At 43.0% G+C, this 22,819-nt stretch overlaps 1 protein-coding gene across 5 annotated transcripts in view; it reads right to left on the bottom strand.

Annotated features, from left to right (window-relative positions):
• The window catches only part of ZEB2 (zinc finger E-box binding homeobox 2), a 133,435-nt gene extending 111,739 nt beyond the window's left edge, over positions 1–21,696 (bottom strand). The window contains exons 1-2 of one of the 5 annotated variants that reach the window (XM_025856339.2): positions 21,562–21,696; positions 18,855–18,996 (exon numbers count right to left, since the gene is read on the bottom strand). In XM_025856339.2, coding sequence (XP_025712124.1) covers positions 18,855–18,927 — 73 coding nt within the window. In that variant the 5' untranslated portion in view covers positions 18,928–18,996; positions 21,562–21,696. Of the gene's footprint in view, positions 1–18,854; positions 18,997–19,188; positions 19,399–19,911; positions 20,037–21,561 lie in introns of those variants that run through there. The other 4 variants (XM_025856358.2, XM_025856353.2, XM_025856332.2 and 1 more) reach the window with 4 other exon arrangements.
• Positions 21,697–22,819: the final 1,123 nt, after the last annotated feature.

Below are 22,819 nucleotides of genomic sequence, written 5' to 3'. Positions count from 1 at the left end.
ACGAGTTAACTGGTGACCTTTCAGTTTCCTCCACTTATAGGTCTCATTTTATTTCTACTTATAATATTAAATGGGAAACAGATTTAAATACATTAGAAATGATGCCATGCCACTCGGAACCACCAGCTGAGTTGTCACCTCTAAACTGTGCAGTTCACTTGTGTCCTAAAAGTGATGAGGAAGGGTCATGGGGCTGGGGGAGGTCTGATACCAGGCCTGAAATCAGAGGACAGTCAGATACCATCAGGGACACAGATTGTTCCTTATTTTTTTGTCTCTCTCCCTGAAATGTCAGGGTTACCCAAAGAATGTCTTCAGAGTGAAATCATTGATTTCTGCCTGAAACACCAAAGAACCATGCAGAATATTTTACATGAGAGAATCTGGTTATTAGATTGATCGGTAAAACAGTTAACTAAACGTATTCTTAGGATGAGCTTTATATGGGGAGATCATTTTGCAGAATGCCAAATACAGGAAGGGGATGCTTAAGAAGTCCCCCAAAGTCTCTTTAACTCCACTGGCAGCTAGATATTCAAACCCCATATTCGCCTCGATTAATTATTAAAATATTTTAAATTCACATTGTTCAGATGGTAGGGATAAGCATATGAAAGTTAAATTTTGTCCATTAGAAGGAGATTTCAAAAAGCTTAGTGGTTCTTATTCTAATGATAAAAACATAGTGTAAATAAAAATAATTTTTAAATAGTATCTAAACCATAAATTTACTCATGTACCAACAGAATGTGCCATCAGCATGCTCGGAATACATTAAGTTGATGGTACAATGCTTTATTAGAAAGTTGCATCTTTGTTGGTTAAAAGAAGAGATGGTATTAATAAGCAGAAATTCATTTCTTGTTTCGTGTTCTGGAAAGATTTTTCCTAGTAGTAACTTTATTCACCAGTTTTGGAGGCTTTTAGGAGGAATGATAAAGATATGGTTAAAAATTCTAAGGAAAATATTGTCCTATTCGAACTCTAGTTCTTTTGTAAACTCTAAAAATAAAACTTCAAGTGTTTTATTAGATTAGTTAATAGTCTCTGTATGTCTGTGCTACCTGTTCTGTGAGAAAATTTCCTTCCGGGCCCCATTTTGTTGATGGGAGCGCCGTGCAGAAAACCAAACCTACATCAGCCTGAGCGTCAGGTGTACAGTTTTGACCCCGGGGAGAATGTTAGGCTTGCAGTTTGTATTGTTACGATTCCTGATCTAGGTCTTAAATATGTGCAGCATGGCTTTTCGGAAGTAGAAAACTGATGGATCGTGCCTTCCGTGGCAGCATTTGCTCAGCATTTGGTATAAACGGGAGAGAAAGATACAGAATGCATGGATTGATTTTCAAATTACCTCAATATTTTGAAAACATTTTCACCTGCATGCTGAGAATGCTAAGAATGGCAAGGAAGGCAATTGTGCATTTGCACAGCCTCCACTGCATTCATTTATAAATTACCTCATCACTGACTGAAATTAACACTGATTCTTACAGGCAATTTCTCAATTTCCAATGCTAATTACATTTTTTTTACTTTTAAATTCTGTACCACCTGTTTTGGGCAAGACATCTTAGGCAGCGCGACCGCATTTAATCACAATTTTAATTAACCGCCCTGTAGATGTGAAAAAGAAGCAATTATAATGTAGATGAATGATGATTTTTCTGCATTAAATTGTTTTGTTTCCCTGGTATGTTGATTGTAACACAGCACACAAATACAGTAACTGTACAATTTTTTTCTATTGTAATTTAGTAATTGTTTTTGGAAAACCAGTTTGGGAATGAGTGACTTCATCTGTTTACAAATTGATTGATACTGTTCACTCACTGATTGCCGCGGCGTATATTTTGGTATTGCACAGCCTAGCATAAAATATAATTAGAGATGCACAGGCTTTGCAGCACCATTTTGGAATCTGAAAATCAACTGTAACTGAAGTATGTTTTCCTTGAGCATACTAGTATCAGTTGGGGCTGATGAAATGATAATCAAAACAATGGGCTTTCCAATTCCACCACTAGTAGAAACCCTTGGTTTCAATCTGATAGTCTAATATGGTAAGTTTATGAATTACTGCATACTAGGCCTGGGAGCTGGGGGCTGGCAAGTCTGAAGCTTGCACAACTCACTCAGATCTGTATCACGAGAAGCATACCAAGTGAGGTAAGGAAACAATGATGAAAAATAAAAGAGTTGCTGCTTTGGCAATGGAGAGATTGTTCCCGACACCCCGGCACAATGCACTGGTGTGCTGTAGCTCTAGCCTATCTCATCTCTACACGGTGATACAATAAGATCACATTCACGCTCCTGGCTTGCAGATACTGATCATGAAAGCCCTACCTCATTGCAGATACATTCAAAGATCTTATTTACGTGAAGCAGAGCTTGTTCTTCACCCAGCTAGGAAGGGCATGGGGGTGGGGGGAAGACAGCCATCAATAACTGTTTATTTGAAACCTGATGCTGACTGATGGCTAGAAGATGTATGCTTACTATTCTCACATGAATTAGAAATCCCTTCAGGAATGCCCTATACTAACATCACATCCACTCCCAATCTCAGCAAAGTTCTCAGCTAATGCCCTTCATTGGTATCACAGGGCTGGTGTCTCCCTCAAATTATCCAATGAATTGTTCTGAAATGTGCTCACTTGGATGAGCCCTGGGCTAGGCCATTTCTGCTGGCCTGGAAAAAAGGGGAAAAGGCCATGTAAGCAATTGTGGATGTTCAAAGGAAACTATTTACGAGATCTCTTCATCTTCTACTTTGCTTCTTTTTACACTCCATTCCTTAGAAGATCCTAAACCCGGACAGTTCATTAAAAGGTGAGACGTCATGTTGGTCCTAGCCATACATTTGTTCTAAAACATAGCAAAGATCATGGCTTTACTCAGAGCAATTTACAGATAGAATGTTATGAGTTGGCACAACAAAGCAGATAATGTTGAGCTAGGGGCTGGGGCAGGAGGACTATTTGGATCAACTTGTATTTGTATGTCTCTTTTATAAATAGTTGCTAACAAAGTATTAATAGAAAACACCAAACCAATGCCAAAGTTTACTTCATATATTAAGTAAGAATCTGCCCCATTAATATATTAAAAGGTCTATTCTTTTGCCACATTGGAGATTTGCATGTCTAAATCTTGTTCAGGACAATGCGATTGGACACAAAAACCTCCCATGAAACTAAGAGAATAGCCCACATTGCGAGCTATGCTCCTATGTCTCTTTCATGGATGATATTACACAAAAACCAGCAATAAAAGCTTATTCCTGCCTAGTCACCCCTACCTGTGTCACCTTCTCTGGCTGTGAGAATTATTTGGTATAAATGAGCATTGAGTAAAACTACTACTGAAAAAAAAAGGCAATTCATTTCAGTTAGTGAAACAGTCATTGCTAAGAAAGTGTGTTTAGGGCAGGTGGAAGTGGGTATGTGTTTTACTCTAGAGATTTAATTTCCAATTTTTAATGCAGTCTCACTGGTTATTAGCAGCAATACTTTCATACCGCTGAATATTTTTCTCTCCTTTGCCACCTTCCTCACCTTCCCCAGAACAGCTCTCGTGAAACATGTTGTTTTATGAATGGAGGTAAAAATAACCTTGAATATCTCAAATTATAGCCTCTTTACATAATGAAAAGGGAGTGATCTGGCAATAGATTAAAACAATTTTTTTTTCATAAAGTTGTTCCAGCAATACTGCTTATTTGGAAGTTTCTAAAAGTGGTAGCATCTGTGCTCCTGCTGGGACGGGATGTCATCCCACAAACCTTTCTACGAGCAGTTTGTCTTGGAGAGAAAAATAAAGTACCTGATCCCCGGCCTTAGTCAGTCTTAGCTCCCCGTATTTTCACACTCTGCCCCACTGCGCGTTCCTTCGAGCAGAGGGCTGCTTCCCATGGCTACCTCCTCAATATAAACTTGCTAACTAATCTCTTAGCAAACACTTGAAGCAAACCTGAAGGGAGGAAAAAGAGGCAGAGGGGGATCAAAAAACCCCCGGCACAGATAAAGCTCAAGACACAGTCAACGGGGCGCTGGAATCTAAATTTAGTATGAAACTTAACTTTTCTTTTGAAGAGCTAGCTGTTGTCTATGGAACAGGGATTTTTATAACTATTATATTCTTTTTAAATCTCAATCCTAATTCTCCTGCTGTCCGTTAAAAAGGACTCATTTTAACACAAACTCCCTCGATTCTTTTTTATTTTTTTTTTCCTTGCTGGTAGCAATGTGCCTACCCTTACAGGTATTTGTAAATGGTTCCTTTTATAACTGAATATCTTTTTAATAATGTATCTTTTTAAAAGTCTGCTCAGACTTTATACGCACACGGTAACTTTTCCTTAGGAATTTATGCGAGAATCCACATTTGAAATAAATAATGACTTTCAACCCATGATCAAAGAAAAATAAATCTTTTACCCTAATAAGACTTTTTAAGACTGGAATCCCCTTTTTAAATGGATAACAGTTAAAGGGCTCCTGGCAATCTATTTATTTCCAAAGCTGTGTTTTAACGTTGGCTACATGTAAACTGCAGGAGCAAATGAACCCTAGGGTCTTCAAAGTCAAAGCTTTTAAAATAAAGTTGGTACGTAGTATTTGAAAACATATTGTTTGGAATTTAAGTTTTAATATCTAGGAATAAACAGAGCATTAAATCAAGCAAAACTGTGACAAGGCCAATATGCACATGGACGATGCCAGGAAGGCATCTTCAGCCCTTTGTTCACAGCTTAACAAAACTGTGCCGTCACACCACTTTAGTTCAACAGTGCCTGTCGAATGGGCATCAGCAGATCAGCCAATGCCTGTCATACACGGAGCCTGAAGACGATTTGAAAGCAAGGGCTTATTCGACCCCCAAGTCTCGTTGGAAGGTGGCGAGGATTTTAAATCATCTAGTAAAGACACCAACACCCACCCCTCCTGCAAAGGTAGAAGAGATGAGAAAGGATGAGAAAAAAATATTGCTCTCAAGAAATAAACATAAAGGACGGGAAAAAAAAACATACTCAGGCAAAGAGAGCACTTTTCATATTTGTGTTCTTTGTTAGAGCAATTATAAAAGTTTTGCAATCATAGATTTTTTCTTAAAGTGACAATGCCTATACTGAAATAAAAGTTTAATGTCATTGCTCTTTTAAGAATTTCCCATGTATTTTTGGCCTTTAAACAATTGAATAAATGTTCTTATGTTATCAGGATAGGAGGGTGTTATTTGACAAAGGGAACTTGCCACTCCATGTTATTCGAAGGAGTATCTCTTTAAATGTATTTTTTGCTACGTGGCTGTTTTTGTTGACAAAAATGCACTAACTTTTGAATTGACAGTCTCCTGAGCTCTGGTCTCTGTGAACATTTAATCTGCTCCCAAGCAGAAACCCGAGAAGACAAACCTGGTAAAGAGAAGGGTTGTTAACTTTCCTACAAGTTAACAATTCAAAAAAAAAAAAAAAAATCCAAACCGCCTTATTTTCCTCCTATAACACTGATCATGAGATTTGGCTTTCAAGCTTTAATAAGTGCTGAGGAGGTGCCTCAGAACTTTGCTCCTGTTTAATTAAGTGTGCCCACTCCTCTTTAGGCATCCAATCAGATGAAATGAGAGTGAACCCCCCCACCCCCGCCCCAGCAGGGCTGGTGAGCCCTAGTGGTAAGAATTAGCTGAAGGTGTTCTGAATCTCCCGACCTTTCAAATTCCTCCAGGATACATTGCTCCTGAGATCCGTACAGGAGTTGAGATTTCCCTAACACGAAAGTTGAAAAGCTCTCGCTCTCAACCTCCCCCCCCCCCCCCCCCCCCCCCCACCTCGGTCTTTCACTCTGCTACTGTCAGTTTGCTGCCTGTTCTTTAGCTGTCTCTTTTCCAGTCCCTACCCTGTCAGTTTCTGGCCTGCCAATTTCAACTTGAAGCTTGACTGGGCTGATTTGATGCAAATACCTCCAGGGAAAACCCTGAAACTGATGAACAGTTATGTCAAGTCGATTTTGCACCATCGGGAAAAGGTAACCTCTGAGAGAAAAAAAACAACAAGGTTAAAGAGACAAGGGCTTTTCACGTGTAATACCTCTGCTGCACATCTCGTTCACTGTTTACCATCCCTCAGAAATTGTAACTGTCAGAATTAGTCCTAATTGCAGATGCGAAAGCTGCCATTATAATAAAAACAGAGGCAGTGCAGGCATTAAATGTAGCAGCCTAATTTGTGAGACTACAGAAAAGGTAGAGTAAATGAATATTTCATTACTTTAATTACCAGGGACTACTCTTTTCTTGCTGTCTTATGATAAGTGTTGCTGTAACTAGCAACAGCAAACATCCACTAAAACATAAAGTGCAATAATCGTCCTGCTGTCAGGATCACCGCTTTAAAATACGAGCCGGGAAAAAATATAATGGTTTATCTATTTCTTAGAGATTGCAGAAGTAGAAGATGGAAATTCATTTAATGTCAGGGGAAGAAAAAAAGCACACACAAAGGCACCAGTAAACAGGTTTTAGTCAGAGAATAATGGCTCCAAGAGAGAGAAGGGAAAAAAAAATCAGTTGGCTATACATTTGAAGTGTTAGTCCTAAAAATTTAGAACGTTGGAAAGTGAAAAGTAGGAGGTAATAGTGTTTGGATTTTTTAAGGCAAAATTTTGTTTTGTGTTGCACAACATAATTGCTTGAACATTAAAAAAATAAAACTCCAGTGACTGGGGGAAAGACAAGAGGAAAGCAAGTGGTTTTCAAATGATTAAGCAAAGGTGGAAAAAGTTCAAGTTGGCAAAAGTTTAGAAGCTCAGTCCAGTCCCACTTAAAAAAGACTAGATAAAGCCTGCCAGAAAAAGACTTTGCCTGTAGTTTCATAGTACTGATTCAAAGATTTGGGAAGTATCAATAATTACTCACCACTGACACCTTGGAAAGCCCTGGGCATCTCTCTATAAATGTCAATTTCAGGTAAAGGGGCAAAGCAAAAGTGGGGAGGTGGCTGGATTGTGGGAGGGAGAGGTGGGCCTGGGAGTGGGGGGGTGTGGTTGAGGAGGTTGCTGAGACTGGTTGAAGCCAGCCTGTCTCTGCATTTATCACTTTGTCCCAGAGGAGGTGTTTGTTCAACATAGCAGTTTGACAGCACAAAAACACTGTGGCCAGAAGCCCTATCAAAGAACCTACTGACACATATCATTTGTGGTCTTGGTTTCACAGGGTAAGGATACCTCACACTTTATCTGCACAAGTATAAAACTCCACACATTTCTAAGTGTTCAGTATAGTTTAATCCCTTCCCTTTTTTTCCCTTTTAAATATTATAAACACTACTTTAAACTACCATCTTTATCCAGGACTCCTGAATGCTATTTTAAAAACCATAATAATTTGCAATCAAGTTAGCATAATCCGCGTTAAGGCTGGTAATATTAAAGGAATACGGCGGGGGGGCGGGGGGGAAGGAGGAACAGTTTAAAAGCACAAGGCTTGTAATTTATCCTAAATAATACACTTAAAGTTGAGATTAATAGATGCAAGTAACTTTTGTAAGAATCATGTGGCACAGGGAACACTTTTTTTTCTAACAATAAATCCTACTAAACAGGGGTCTACATTAATTCTTCACCTCTACTATTTTCATTTGAATATATTTCATTCGCGAGCTGTATGATTGTAGTGAAAGTCAGAGAGGAAAAGTCTCAGAGTTGGGGTTCTAGGGTGTATTTGTGTATGTGTGCATGTGGAATATGTGCATATGGGCTGTATTTAGTTTTCAAATTCCCATTAGCAGAGCAAAGGTGATGGGAAATCTTTAGAGGACAACCATTTTGCTTAGAGATTTTTCCCTTTTAATGGGTCTATTTATTATGAAAACACAGCTTACTGAGTTCTTTATATATAAACCTCACCTCTTAAAACTGAGAAATCTCATGATGTGAAACACTTCCATTGATGTGCTTTGTGTCTAAAATAGAAACTTAGGTACTTCCAAGAATAGGCAAATTGCAAAGTTTCTTTGATTACAGTTACTCAGATATACGAGACAATATAAATACAATTTAAACTAAGAAACAGTGAAGTCTACATATTACATTACAGATCACTTGGGCACTGAATTCCTTGAAATTTACTCATCTGTTTAGGACAGAGAAAAAAATCTCAGATCTTAAATAGCATGCTATTTTCCTCTGTTGACCTATTATTGATTGCTTCTTTTTAGGAGGGAGTGTCTATCACCTTGTCAGGAGTACCTTTCTTTCCTATTGTTGATTATAAAAAGAAATATGAAATAAAATAAAGAACAAAAATCACTATATTGTCATATTAACAACCTAACTATTGAAAAGGAATCCATTACATTTTTTAAATGTAGAATATGTTTTGACTTTTTGTCACGCAAAGTCATTAGTGACAATGACCTGTTCCTAAAAGAATGTAGTCATTTACCTCTATCACCTGAGATTATTTAAAAATGTTTCCACCGTATTGTTGTGACTTAAAAACACACCTTCATATATTTGCTCGTATGATAAAGTTAGCTAAACTGACCAGGTCTGCATTTGTCATTTGCTTGAAAGAATATCTTCTTAAACTTAAGTGGGATTTAAAACCTTAACTTCAAAACAATCGAGTTCAGAATTAGGTCTCCTCCAGTTTAAAGCAGAGTATGTGTGGGTTCAAGTTGAAATAAAACACGGCAACCCAGAAAAATGAAGAATAACTAAAAACAGATTAGATACAATAGAACATGATGTTTAATCCCATAGATTATAGGAAAAACTATCTGGAGTCTTAATTTGTATAGTAATCTTTTTTAAAAAAGGAAAGGTAACTTAAATATGTATACTAACATTTCAATATTGTCTTTTAATTCTCCCAGTAACCTCAAATCTCATCCCCTCAACTAGCTTACTAATAGACCCAAGTTTGTAAAAAAAAAAATCATAAATCATTATGATGATTACATTCCTCAATTGAAAAATGAAAGCAAAGTTCAATCAGATCCTTCTCGAAATGTTTGCTTCCCTTACATCCCTTACGTGTCCCCGCTGCTTGGTCTTGCAAAGTCTGGTTTTCAGAAGCCCATTATTAATTTCTAACCCAGACTGCAGCACCCACTGGAATGTACTTGGCTTTATTAGCTATCATATGTTCCTGGGTCACAAACACAGAGTATCTGATGAAACATTGATCATCTTCCTTCTCTTTTCAGCTCCTCTAACTTTCCTGTCAGGAGCCTGAAAAAATATGCACAGTTACTGTTGCTGAGGGGAGACAAAGTTTAACTTCTGGGTTGGCAATCGGAGAATAATTCATGAGCAGATTTCTAGCAAATGATATGATTTGCTAAATTTTGGTCTTTGATTTATATTTATGTACTCCTGCTACTGTTAAGGTTTTGCCAACCTCAATTAGATCATGAATGAGATCATTTTAATTCAGCCCCCAAACTGTGACCTGACCATGGTCTGAAAGTGTTCAAAAAGTAATTTTAAGCCTCCTTTTGATTTGAAAAGGAATACTGCATGCTTGGTCGTTCATACAAATAACATAAAACTTAATTATTGGATGATTTGGCAGAGGACCTTCTTGCCAAACAACAGTCAATGCCAGCTACTGTGATACTGGCGATACCCAGGCCCCCGAGCACACAGCCCCCTGTATACAGCATTTGTTCATTGTGTCTTAGGGCAAGATGCTTTCAGATAGGATTCATGGAGCTGGGAGGCAGGGTGCAACTCGAAGGGTGTACCGTATTTATAACTCCAGTTAAAAAATGCTGTCTCACCTAGAAGGGAAGTAGATCTGCGCTGTCAAATCACCAGGAGGCTGTGACAAAGGGAGCTTGCAGCCTGACACACGGTGTAACAACATAGCAAACACCTTTAATCCTGTCATGTCTCATACCCTTTACTTTCTCACACATTTGTGGCTGCTTGAACGTTGACACCTACACTCTTTTTCAAAACTAAATAAGGCAATCTTATTTAAGCCCGAATGCAACACCTGTAAAGTTATTCTTGTGCCCGGCAAAAAATAACCATTAACTCCTTCCTCTTATAAATGTCTCCCTGCTTGCTTTGGCAAGTCTTAAGTTGGTAACAGTGGGCCTGAGGCCCTGCCTGTGAGGTTCACATGACCTTCCAAGCTCTGAAAGATAGGCAACACTTCCCCCTTGAAAAGATGCGGGGGCTGTGATAATGTCACTGTCCCAACTGGCCTCTTAGAGCTTTTTGAGCTGAAGCCCCTTTCTTGATCACAAACTCCTGGTGTCTTTTATAGTAAGGAGAGAGGCCCCAGCTGCTTTATTCCCTCTAGCTACCATGGTCTAATATTTTAAAAGCTGGAAATGAAAATAGCTTTTCTAAAGATATTTCCTGGAATTTTTAATGTGCTGCCTTGATTCCTTTTTTTTTTCTTGCCAATTATAAACCACCATTTGGAGGGCTTATGAGCAATGTAAGTCCACCTCATCTAATTAAACCACATTGTTTTAAAAGCTTGAACAGTTTTCATGTCTACAAGACTTGTCTGAATAATAAACTGCTAGAACCAGAATTCTGAGTGTCTTTGGAGAGCCAGGATTTTATCTGCTGAGTGCAAAGAGCCAGGCACTCAAAGAGTTAAAGAGTGTTCCCGCATTGCTGGGTAGGTTAATATCACAGCTGCCTGGTAAAGCATTATCCCGGTACCTCACTTAACAAAAGCCTCCTTTTGCAAACAGACTCCCACTTTCCCCCCAAGTGTCCAAAGGTGTTTACTGAAGTAAATCTGCCTAAATCCTTCATTGCTTGGGTCATGGGGGTGGATAGGAGGGGTGGAAGGTGTAGGGATAATCTCTTTTTGTAAATTCTGTAAATCTTCTGGGAAAAAGAAAAAAAAATCAGGAATCTGTGTCACATGCTCGTGTACAACTTCTAATATCTCCGCTAGTTTTACTCTTATAAGTGAAATCCGCACAATGGCTATCAGAAAAGCCCCCATTTCCAATTATTCACTCTGCTGTTTGAAGCGATTGCACTTCTAAACTTGTGTGTGTGTGCGCGCGCGCGTGCGCGCGTGTGCGCGCGCACGCACGCGCATTATGTGCTTAATCTAATTGTTGAAAAACTGTTGGTATCTAAAAGTGGTTTCAGAAAGGAAAAAAAAAAAGACAAGACAGTTTAGGAGCAAGATAATGTAGCTGAAAAGTTGTCACGAGAGGTTTCTGCTCTTGCTGTGGTCTCATTCCGATACCATTAACTGCATGTTACTTTTGCATGTTGAAAATGGAGGCAAATAACAGAGTAAAACCTGACAGGTCCGCCTGCGAGGGTTTAAACAGTTCCCAGTAAGAAGGAGCCCTTGAGGCATAAACTTTCTCTCTGAGGAGAACATGAATACCACCAACCCCTCCCTACAAATCTTGAAGCATCCAGTTTGAGATACAAAAAGGCTGTCATCTCACAAATGTTAAACATACTAAAAAAATCTGAAAAAAAAGTATGGAGAAGGTGTGAAAAACGTGGCACTTTACAGCCCTCAAAGCTTTTTAAAATAGAACAACTTTTCCCCCTAAAATTCTTTTCAGAGCATTTTTTTTTTCCTTTTTGGCTCATTTGAGAGTTTCTTTCTTGGCTTTTTTCCCCTTTCATTTGAAAATATGAATTATCATAAAAAGTCAGGGGGAAAAATGGGAAAGTCTTTTCCAGTTTTCCTGAAGATTTATCAGTGTGTTCAGGCTGGGTGTAAGCACTTCTCCCTTTTTCTCTGGGCCAGACACCCATCACTGAAACCAGAGCGGGGCCTTGGGAGACTTTACCCCTTCTCTCCTCCAGAGCAGTCTCCAGCTGCGGCAACTGCCCCCCTTCAACCCCCCCCCCCCAAGTGCCCTCACCTCCCTGGTCTGATGATAAATAATAAGTAAAGCCAAATAGTAGGCAGCACTCGAGAGTGGGAAGTCCACACACCTGACCCCAAGTCTAACAGGCTTCTGAGGGAGAATTTGATCCCTCTCTGACACTTTTTACCTCAAGTGTTGAGCGGGTGGCCATGAATAGTACAGACATGCCATCTTGTAACACTATATGCCTGTCAGGAGGGACAGGGCCTGGTCAAGCATCAACTATATAAGGCTGGTAACTAGGGAAAGCCCAACAAACAGCCACAAACACCTAAGTTATTTTACTCAGCTACTACCCTCTGCCTCTCTCCTCTTCTCTCTTCTTTCTCCTCTCCTCTCTCTCTCTCTCTCTTTCTTTTCATCTTGGCTTTCTGTGGCAGAATGCAAATGGAGCCTGCCGGCGGTGAAAGGGCTGAATTGTGATTAAGAAGAAGAAGAGCTCCTTTCTTTGTTCTCCCCTCAGGGGATGTTTACTGGGAGAGACACAGCGGATCAGATATGAAAGGCATTCAGGTCAGCATTGATGTGAGCGAAAGTGAAATCATACCTAAGGCATTCAAAAGACCGCCGTGTCAGGGGTTCAGCTAACGGTGCAGCTACTGTGCGTGTCTTCCCGGAGAAGCAAAAATCTTTTCACAGACTGGCGATTTTTTCTCCCTAATTTACTACAAAATTATAAAAGTTTCCCCACCCTATTTATTTCCTACCAGATGACACAAGAGTTAGTATTTTTTCTCCTTATGGACCACACGCAAAATTAGACCAACTTCTAATAACTGTATTACCTTGGTGAACCAGCAAGGCACCATCTGAACTGTGAAATCTTTCTTTTTTAAGCAGATGTATTCATGTGTGATACATATATGCATAATATGTAGGGGAGAATGAATGAAGAGAAAAGCCAAAAGCACACACATGGATGGCTTTTCCTCTCACTTTTCTCAGAGGAAACACAAGACAACACACACACACACACACACACGCGCGCACGCGCGCGTGCGCACGCACGCACACACATAGTATAAAAACAGTACAGAACACCTTAAAACGAAATTCTTTATTTACTTTGTAACTACTAGTTACACTTTTCCTGAGAGTTTTCACTCTGACAGGACTGTCACCCAAGATAAAAGTATTTGGCACATAGCTATTAAGGCAAAGACTTCCACAGAGTCTGCTGATTATTACTGCTTTCCTTTTTAAAAATGCTGCATGAAGAAATACTTGGATCTTACTTTTTAAAAGTTTACACTCCCCACAGCCCAAATAGTCATTCAATAGATTTTCCAAGTGGTAAGCTGATGCTGTTGGTATAAACAGAGCTATGTAAATATATACAAAATTCACAAATCACAGCAAACATACAAATAATAGGGAGGTGCCTAGATGTTTCAAGGCTTAAAAATGAAAAGGAAAATCACATTTCATCCTCTGATTGCTAAAGAAAGAAAAGAAATGGGGGGGGGAATAGGGCTATATTTATTGGTTTTAAATCATCCTTCCCTCTGTTCTGCATTATTTTTTTCAACCTTCACATCTTGGCTAAAAAGCATATTTGAGCTTATGTTAACATCTGCTTTTGTGGTGACATTTAATTCTGTATATTTTCAACTAGTGTTTCTGCATCACAGATTTTCCTCCTTTATCTCTTTGCTCTAAAAAGACAACCAAAGAGCAATCAAAAAGGTGTCTGACTTGGCCATTCAGACAATTGCCCCCTTGTGGGAATGAGGGAATGAATGGTACAGTGGACACCCCAGCACCATTGACGTTATAAACATGTAAATGAAACACATTAGGGCAGACAATCAATTGTCTGTGAGCATTGCAAACCTGCACTCCCTCTCTCTGTGACAGGCACAAAATAGTGTCTACCTTGGGAAGCCACGGTGCTGGAGAGGGAAAGGACAAAGAGTTCCCTTTCACACAGAAGAAAATGCACCTTAAAAGCCTTGGAAGAATGCAGATGACAAAAACCGTTGTAAGGAAAAGAATCTCCCACATCTTAGAAGAAACGCGGCACTGCTAGAGAGCTAACAACACCGCCCTTTCCTACCTTCTGGGTAGACATACATTTCTCCAAGGAAATATTCTTAATATGGCATTAGGGTGTTTGATAACCTCTTGGAATTTTCTTTACTTTGAGCAAATTAAGCAAACAAGAAAGGAAGCATCGGATACATATGACATAGCAGTTTAGCAGGGAACTTTAATCTTGGCTTTATTCGTATTTGGAAATAAATGCTTAAAGACGTGAATTTATTTTTATTTGGCAACAGAGTAACAATGTAAAGTTTAAAATCCTTAGCCCACCCTTACCCCTGGTGGAGCGTCACACTATGGATGCCAGCAGGCTAGTGGCTCTGCTACGAAGGAAGGCATGTTCTACCCCAACTGACTTAGTGTTTCCAAACCGAAATAAAACAAATAGATCAGTCTAGATACACAGCCCCCAGTCTTGTGTGTGTGCAGCGTGACGAAACTTGCAGAAGCTCTCCACAGACAGAAAAGGATGGAGATGGATATCTTTGGAGCGCCCTCAGAATTGGTACCTGCCACACAAACTGCCTGAGTGCTTTGAGAATCAGCAAACAGGCTCCCTATAAACTCATCAACTTTATGAAGAAAGCTACTTGCAAAAGATTTCTCCACTTGCAAAGATAACCAAGTCTGAAGCAACTGTAATCCGAAGGAAACTTCCCTGCCTCAGTGTGTACTGAGGGGCTCTGACTCCGGGCTGCCCCATCCCAACTTCACCTCTCGGGAGAGAGTCAGGAGCCACGTTCTGAAGAAGGGGCAGAAAGCATTTCTTGTCCTTTTTATGTAAGCATCTCTGAAACGGAAGCAACTTCTCTGTCCTCTAAGCATCACCACCAGCGCCTCCACTCCCTTTAAGGAAGTGGTAAGGAGAGAGGGCTTATCTTAAAAAAGGATAATCATGTCTGCTCATCTGCTTGTTTCTCCCCTAGGGTCCAGAGCCCTGAACACATCCAACTTCATCCCTTTTCTTTTACCACTGGAAATCAGAGACCAAAGGCATTTGTAAAAATCTTCCCCACTCCCCCCACACAATCCCCAACCCTTTAGCTGAAAGTTTGAAGAAAAATCAAATTTAACTTTTCTGTCTTTCTTCCATTTCCTTTCCCTCTCCACTCTGAATTGTTTTCATCTAAAACACAACTTCATTCCTTTTTCTGAAACAAGTAGTTTCCGGATTTGATTTTGGTTACAACCTGCATGTATGTGTGTGATTTTTCAGAGGCTGATGCTGGAAGGCAATGGGCTGGGGAGGCTGGCCCATCTTCCCAGGCTCCGCAGGATGCCGCAGGGAAGCAGGAGCATCCCCAAGAGCTGGAGCCTGAATCAAGGGGCTGAAGCAACAAACTTTGCAAGTTACAACCGGGCCCGCCAGTGGCAGGCAACAGCCGGGCATCTCCCGGCTCCAAGTGCTCATTTCTGACTCCAAGGCTGTGTGGAGATAGTGGGGTATAATCAGGGGAATGGAAAAGGGGGGGTGGGTTTTCCCCCTCCTCTCCAGCTTCAGTGAAAGTGTTACAAAGTGAGTCAGGCGACTGAAGATCATCTGACTGAACTTTCTTGAAACCGACACACATTCTTGTCTGCCGGCAACTTGCTTTTTGCCTCCTTCCCCCTCACCCCTCTCCCTCTTTCTTCCTGCACATCTTACTTTCTGGGAAGAGATTTCATCCTTTCCATGTGGGGGAAAGGGGACTGTCAGCTATGGATTAACTTGGCCCTGGCACTCTCTTTGCCAAGCATCTTGTTGGTCTGAGAATCTTGAAGGCTGGGTTTTAGATTCTGGTTTCTCTCTTTGCACATTTATTTCCCTCAAACTGCCTCCTTCTCCTTCGCTTTTTAATAATTGTATACAGCATCGTCTTCTAACCCACATTCTTGACCAGCCTTTCAAACACACACACACACAACTGCTTTACATGTTTTTTCTTCTTGTCGCCTTCCTTTATATATACGTTGTTGACTTCATTAAAATTATATAAAGTGCCATTCTAGTTTCCTGGATGACCATCTTTTTTTTTTTTTTCTTTTTCTTGCAGCTTCTTACTTCTGTGATTAGTATTGCCATTATTCCTTTCCAGGAATTTCTATATGATTTTGATAAGCATCATCATATTTAGTGTTATCAGCAAAGACACAAGCTCAAAAGTGACATCTTTTCCATGAATCCAGGAAAGAAGAAAAATCCACTCAGTTCAGATAAATCCTGGCAATCCCCAAAGGGAAAGGCATTGGATATGTGCTTGATGAGAAAGAAAATGAAAAAGGGGGAAGAAAACTCTTCTACCTGCTTCTCAAAACCAGGGCATTGCTCAGTCAGATTAAACCCGAAGGAAAACACTGACCAGTAACCAATTCACAGCATGTTTTTCACAGATTATTTGGAAAAAGAGACAGGTAATAGTCAAAGTTAGAGAAGCTGTAAACAATGGACAGGCTTGTTGTTAAGTGTGCAAGGCCTGAGATAAATGCCTTAAAAAATGTGCAATGCAACTTTCCATTTCGGAGTGTTGAGGCTTCTCCCAAGTTAGTGGCTGGGCGTAGGGGAAATGGTTGCGGGGTCCATGGCTGAGCACCTCCCTGGCACTCTGTTTCACCTGCGAAGCCCCCATCAGGCCTCCCTCTCCACCAGCCCCACCCCTCAGGGTTCCCAGGGAGCTTGGAGCCCTCTCTTTCCCCAGACCTGGGCTCTGGCCTGACCTCACTGCCCAGCCAGGCTGGTCAGCAGTGGCAAAATCCCGAAGGGGGTGGGAGGAGGCAGGAAAGCAGAAACAAACATTCTAAATAGTGTCTTCTGCAAAAGAACACTTCTGGGAACCTTGCTTTATATCTCTTTCTCTTTTCTCTCTCTCTCTCAAAAAAAAAAAAATATGACTGTTTAACATAAGAAAAAAAAAGGCTCCTTGACACAAAGCTTTTGTTATCCAGTTGATCAGCACCGTGCTTTAGATACTTGTAAGAGGGGGAAAAAAGCCCCACAACAGACATTGATTTTAGAAAATCAATAACCAACATTTAATAAAAGGAACAGAGGAAACACAAGAGAGGAGAGGGGGACATTAGGTATAATTTTAGTGTCTACTAAATTACCCAGAGATGGGGAAGGGGAGGTCTCCTGTGTAAGGACCACCTTAAATAATGCCAGATTCCAGAATGAAGAAAAAATTGAATTAAGAGAGACAGAGAGACAGAGACAGAGAGAGAGGGAGAAAGAGAGGAGAGACTGACTTAAAAAGAGGCAGCCTCAACTGGATCTTGGGGAAGCAGCTCAGAATATATTATTGTACTTTTTTTTTTTTTTTTTGTAATACTAAGCCAAGCAAATAGATCAAAGGCAGCACAAAGGGAAAGGCAGGATAACGTAACGAACAGTTTCTGACCAAAATTCCTCTATCACTCCCCCATATGGCTCGACACCTCCACCACAACAAGCAAAAGATACACACACACACACACACACACACACACACACACACAACACACACAACCTAGAGAGACAGAGACAGATAGAGAAGCATCATTTGTCTCTAATCAAAATTCTCTCGTCTTTGTGTTTTCTCTCTCTCTAGCACCCCACACTGCGCCCCCAGCCGCCCCCTCCCTGCGCCGCGCAGCTCCGGGGCAGGCCGGGGGCGCGCACAATTGTCCTCTCTAGAGGAAAGTTCCTCCAAGTGGGCCGGGCGGTCCCGGCGAGGTGCGGGCTGGGTTTGCGGGAGGCCGGAGGCCGGGCCGGCGCCGCGTCCCCACGTCCAGCTCAGGAGCGTCAACGCGGCCCCGTGCCGGGTGATCAAGCTGAGATCGAGGGGAGCGAGAAGTTTCCTTTCCCAGTCTGAGCTGGCGCTAGTTCGCTTGTTTGTTTTGGGGGGTTGGTTTTTCTTTTTAAACTCAGTATCCTCTGTCAGCTCCCTCCAGCACCCTCTCTGGTCCCCAGCTCTCTCCCCTCCCCCAGGCGCCTTCTGCGCTCTTGCCAATCACTTTTCTCTTTTATTCCCACGATTTTGTTCGGGGGTAATACCTAGGGGGGTCGATCTCTCTCTGTCTCTCTGTTTCTCTCTCCTTTACTTCATCCCTTCTCTGCCTCTCGCCAAGATAGACCTTATTAACAGTCACCCTTTTAATCTCCCACCTCTGGTCTGTGTGTCCCCCTCGTACCCCTATCTCCTTCCTCCTTCCTGACTCAGCTTGGATAACGGGCTCCTCCTGACCATGTAGAAACTGCCCAGAAGTCTCCCTGCTCTCTTCGACCCCTCCAGTCCCCGGCGTGGGGCCAGAGCCCGCTGGAGAGGAGCCACCCACCCCCGAGCCCGCACGGACCCTGCCGGACCCCGCGCAGGGCCGGCCGAGTCCCTCCCACCCGAGGTCCGGGCGCGCCCAGCCGGGCCCCGCTGCCCGCGGACCGTTACTTGGCGTACGGAGAGGCGGCCGCGAGACTCCGGCAAGAAACTTTCAGCCGTGCGGAGGCACAGCCCCAGGCCCCCTCTCCCGCCCTCGCAGTTCCTCTGCCACCCCCGCCCCCGCCCCGGGATCCTGCACAACCCGGCGCCCAGGCCCCCGCCCTGCCCTTGCCGGACACTCCCGCAGCCCGGCCGGGGACCCGGCGGACCGGGCGCTAGCGGAGCGAGAGGCGGAGGCAGCGGGAGGGCGGAGGCGGGGGCACAAGGGGGCGGCGGGGGTGGGGGCGCGGGGCCCCCGCCAGACCCCAGCTCTCGGAGCCCCCCGGCGCCCCCCGCTCACTTTGCCCGGCACTTCCCCAACTCCCCGGGTCCAGCCGCCTCGCGCGCCGGGCTCCTGCGCCGGCCACGGAGAGAGGCTCGCCCGCGAGCCCTGGGCGCCGCCGCCGCCGCCGCCTCGGTTCCCTTTCCCTTTCCCCCTCCTTCTCCCTGGGTCTCTGAGCCGCGGAGTGGCCCGGAAAAGTTTGGTTCGGGCCGCTTCTTACCGTTTTTCCTCCTGGGATTGGCTTGTTTGCGCCTCTTGCACCGGGGGCCATCCGCCATGATCGGCTGCTTCATTGATAAGAGCGGATCAGATGGCAGTTCGCATGGACTCGGCGCCCTGCTTCGGCAGCACGCAGGCTCGATCTAGCAACCAAACACAGCGACAATGTGGGCATCGCCCGCGCCCATTGAAACGCGCGCGGGCCGCCCAGGGGAGCCGGGCCAGGGCCCCGGCGAGCACCCATCCGCGCCCCCCAACGCCAAAGCGAAACTTCGGCGGCCCCCTCCCCGCCCCCTACCCCCAGCCTTGGCCCCGAGGCGCTTTGTGTTTGTTACTGTTTGGTGTGTTGCACCCGCGAGGGGATCAGAGAGACAAGAATTACATCTTCAAAATGAGTCATAACTCCTGACCGTATGAGGGAATGCACACGGCGGTACAGTAAGGCTGCTTGACTCAGGGCTAGGCGGACCCTTTCCTCGGAAAAGTCCTCAGCCCGGCTCGGGAACTTGGGGTGAGGCGAGGCTTTCTTTCACTCTCATCTTGTCTCACACCCCCCCCTCCGCCCCAACCCCATTCCCCAGAGGAAACAAACAAACAAACAACGCGAAACAGCCCCCGGATGAAGCACACTCGGGCAAATTGATAATAGTAATTATAGGAAGCCCACTCGCCCCGCGCCCCCTCCCCTCCCCTTTTGGAGTTTATCGAGGCACTGTCTCTACCTCCCCCCAGTCCCCCGCCCCCAAATTAAGATTTCCCGTTTCACGCCGAAATAAGAAGTATAATTATAAGCCTCTTTGGACACTGTCGCTTCCCACCCCCCACTCCCCCCCCCGCCACTTTGACAATATTTACTTAAGTATTTTCCCCCACCTCATTCACACACATGCTCCCCTACACTGGTTCCTTAAATAGTTCCAGTAGATTTTTTTTTTTTTTTTTTTTTTTTTTTTTTTTTTTATCCCCTCAAGAAAGGAAAGAGAAAGTCCAACCGCTACGGCAATACTTTTAAGCTCTACTAAATGATCGTATCCTTTCTGGCTTCGAAACTTTTGTACCTAAAAATCGAGAGAGGCGCTGCATTTTTTCAGCTGAAACTGTCAAAACTTGGAGAAGGGGAACCTCGGAGGCAGGCAGGAGAGGAGGAGAATCCCGAAACTCGGTGGAGGTTGGGAAGATGCTGTGCCTCGAGGATTAGTTTAAACAGGGGCTATAAAAGATGTAACAGATGCAAACTGTAACACAAGGGCCATTAACCCTTTCTCTGCCGAGCACACTCCGTCCCCACGCCCCGCACCTATTGTCTCCTGTGCTCGAAGCTTTGCAGAAAACCTGGAAAGTGAGTATCAGTTTCCACACATTTGCTGAGAGGGGTGGGGGGGGGCAGAGAGAAGGGGAAGTGGATGATTTAGAAAGCACCTTGAATTTAACCTAGGCATAGTGGGTGACTTTTAAGTTTGACACATTTTGTCATTTCTTGGCTCTCCTATTGATTGTAAATTGTTGGGAAAAATCCTGAAATAAGGAAATGGTCACACAAGTGTCTGGGATGAAACAGCTGGCCTGTCTGTATTCATGCTGAGACTTACACACGATTGCATATAAATACATGTTTAATAAAGTAAGCTGCTAGTTTTATGAGCATGTGTGTGTGTGAGGGATAGATAGAGCATTTGTGCTGTAAACTTTATCTTTGCCTGTTATTTCTAACTCTGGAGTTAGTAATCTTGCCTTCATCATTATAGGGGGAGCATGTAAAATATATAAGTAGGTGGGAGATAAACACATTCATGTTAGCCGGGCTCATCACTGTTCCTGGGAACTCCAGTTATCTCTCTCGACTTTTCAGTGCCAAAGTATGGAATGGGATATGTGTGTGCATGTGTCTCCTGTTAAATCCATGTCTGTAATACTTTGCCATTTAAAATACAATTTCAAAAGTTATCCTTAATTTAAAACTCTGATATCCTGACAGCAGCTTTCTTCCCAGCTGTAGTGACCCCCCCCCTCCACCCCATACACACACTTTGGTAAACGACTCAAGTTCCATGAGGACTTTCACTTCTTTATTTATCATCACAGAAGTGAGGTGTTACTTCACATACATACACACACAAAGAATAAAATAAAGAAATGAAACTCGCTAAGCAGACAAAAACAGGCAACTTTCTGCTTAGAAAACAGCCTTCTCCGGTGGGAGAGGATGCACTGCCATATCTAAGAGAAAGACTTGCCCCTGAATTTGGTAGGTTTGTATCGATCAAGTTTTGTAATTATTAACAGGTATTTGCCAAGTTTTAATTGCTGAATACAATGAACTGGAACTAGATGCAAAAACAGAGCAGAATCTCTCCCCTTGAAGAGTTTTCATTCCACCATGTAGTTCTCAATAAAACTTTTCCTAGGCTGGGTAGCAAAAGGCACCTTTGGTTACCTGAATGGACAGGTACAGGGCAAATTATTTGGGGGAAGAAAAAGGAGAGAAAAGGAAGGAGAGAGAGCGGGAGTGCCAGAGAAATCGAAGAAGTCACTCTTGGGGAAAGCCTGCCATAAAGGAGCTAAACCCACCTGAAATTCCTGCCCACAGACACTCCTTCTCACTTCAGACTCACATCCCCACTTAAAAGGAGAAAAATCATAAAAGGAGGGTGGGGGATGACCATACCAAAAAAGAATAAAAAGAGAGAAAAGGGGAAAAAAAAACCTACCTGCGAAGTCTTGTTTGTAGTTTTGGCCAGAAATGGTGAGAAGAAAAAGCATGAAGAAGCCGCGAAGTGTGGGGGAGAAAAAGGTGGAAGCGAAGAAACAGCTCCCGGAGCAAACTGTACAAAACCTCGCCAAGAGTGTCGGGAGGCAGGACCGTTATTCCTGCGGAGCAGGTTAGAACTGATCTCTTTCGGCCACTCCAGGAAACACAAACCTGGGGACGGACTGACGTGTTACGCCTCTTCTAATGACATTTTTTTCTTTTTCTTTTCTGTAGGAGAGAGAGGAGAGACCCTGAAACACGCGCCACCTATCTTTGTGGGGAGGGATAATTGAAGCGCCCTGAGCGTGAGCATCATGTGAAAACGTGATCGCCAAGTTTCTCTCTGGGAAAGGATCTGGGATAGATTATACCTTGAAGTCTCCGCAAACGCTTTAGTGGAAGAAATGAAATTCCACCTCCCTCCCTTCCTCTCTCCCTCCCCCTCCCCCCCCCCCCCCCCTCCCTCCCCCCCCCCCCCCCCCCCCCCCCCCCCCCCGTCAAGCCTTTGGCATCATTATCCCCATCACTAAATCCTACAGAGTACAGGGCGGAAAACGGTGCACACCATTCACAGAACTGGAGAACTCTAAGGGGCGAAAGTTAAAGGGAAAGATCCCGGGTCCTCAATCCAGATCGCTTCTTCTTCTTATACAGATATTTCTAATGACCAGATTTGAGATGAACATTTAGTTGTGTGGATTTCTCAGCACGTCTTCTGGAACTAAATTCTTTGCCTTTTTTCTTATTTATTTTTTTTTCTTTTTAGATGGCAGAGCCAGAAAAAAAAAAAAAGCTGCATGTGAACTGCATCTTAGGGTGTGTGTGTTGGGGTGTGTTTATGATGAATTTTTGGATTGGATCCCAATACTAAAAAGTAGTTTGGCATTTTAAAAAAGGGTCTCTAAGTAAATTAACATAGGGAGCTGGGTTGACTGATCTCTGAATCTCTCTGCATTCAGGGAGACCTCACTACAAAGTGAGGGAGTGTGTGTAGGAGGAAAAGGAGAAAGGCCATAGAGAAACTTAGCAGGAAAGGAAGAGCATGATATTAAACGGCATGGGGTCTAAGTTTTGGAGTATATTTTTTTTGATTTTGCAATTAAAGTAAAATTAAAAAGAAAAGACTCCACCTTTGCTCTGAAGGGATTGGTTATGTAAATATGGAAGGGATTTCCTGGAGAATACAGCTTTCTACTGTATGGTTAATTAAATAATCA

Source organism: Callorhinus ursinus, unplaced genomic scaffold (assembly GCF_003265705.2).
Source record: "Callorhinus ursinus isolate GAN/ISIS: 27379988/994484 unplaced genomic scaffold, GSC_fseal_2.0 scaffold2, whole genome shotgun sequence".
Taxonomy (NCBI): domain Eukaryota; kingdom Metazoa; phylum Chordata; class Mammalia; order Carnivora; family Otariidae; genus Callorhinus; species Callorhinus ursinus.
This window is presented reverse-complemented; position numbering and strand designations above follow the sequence as displayed.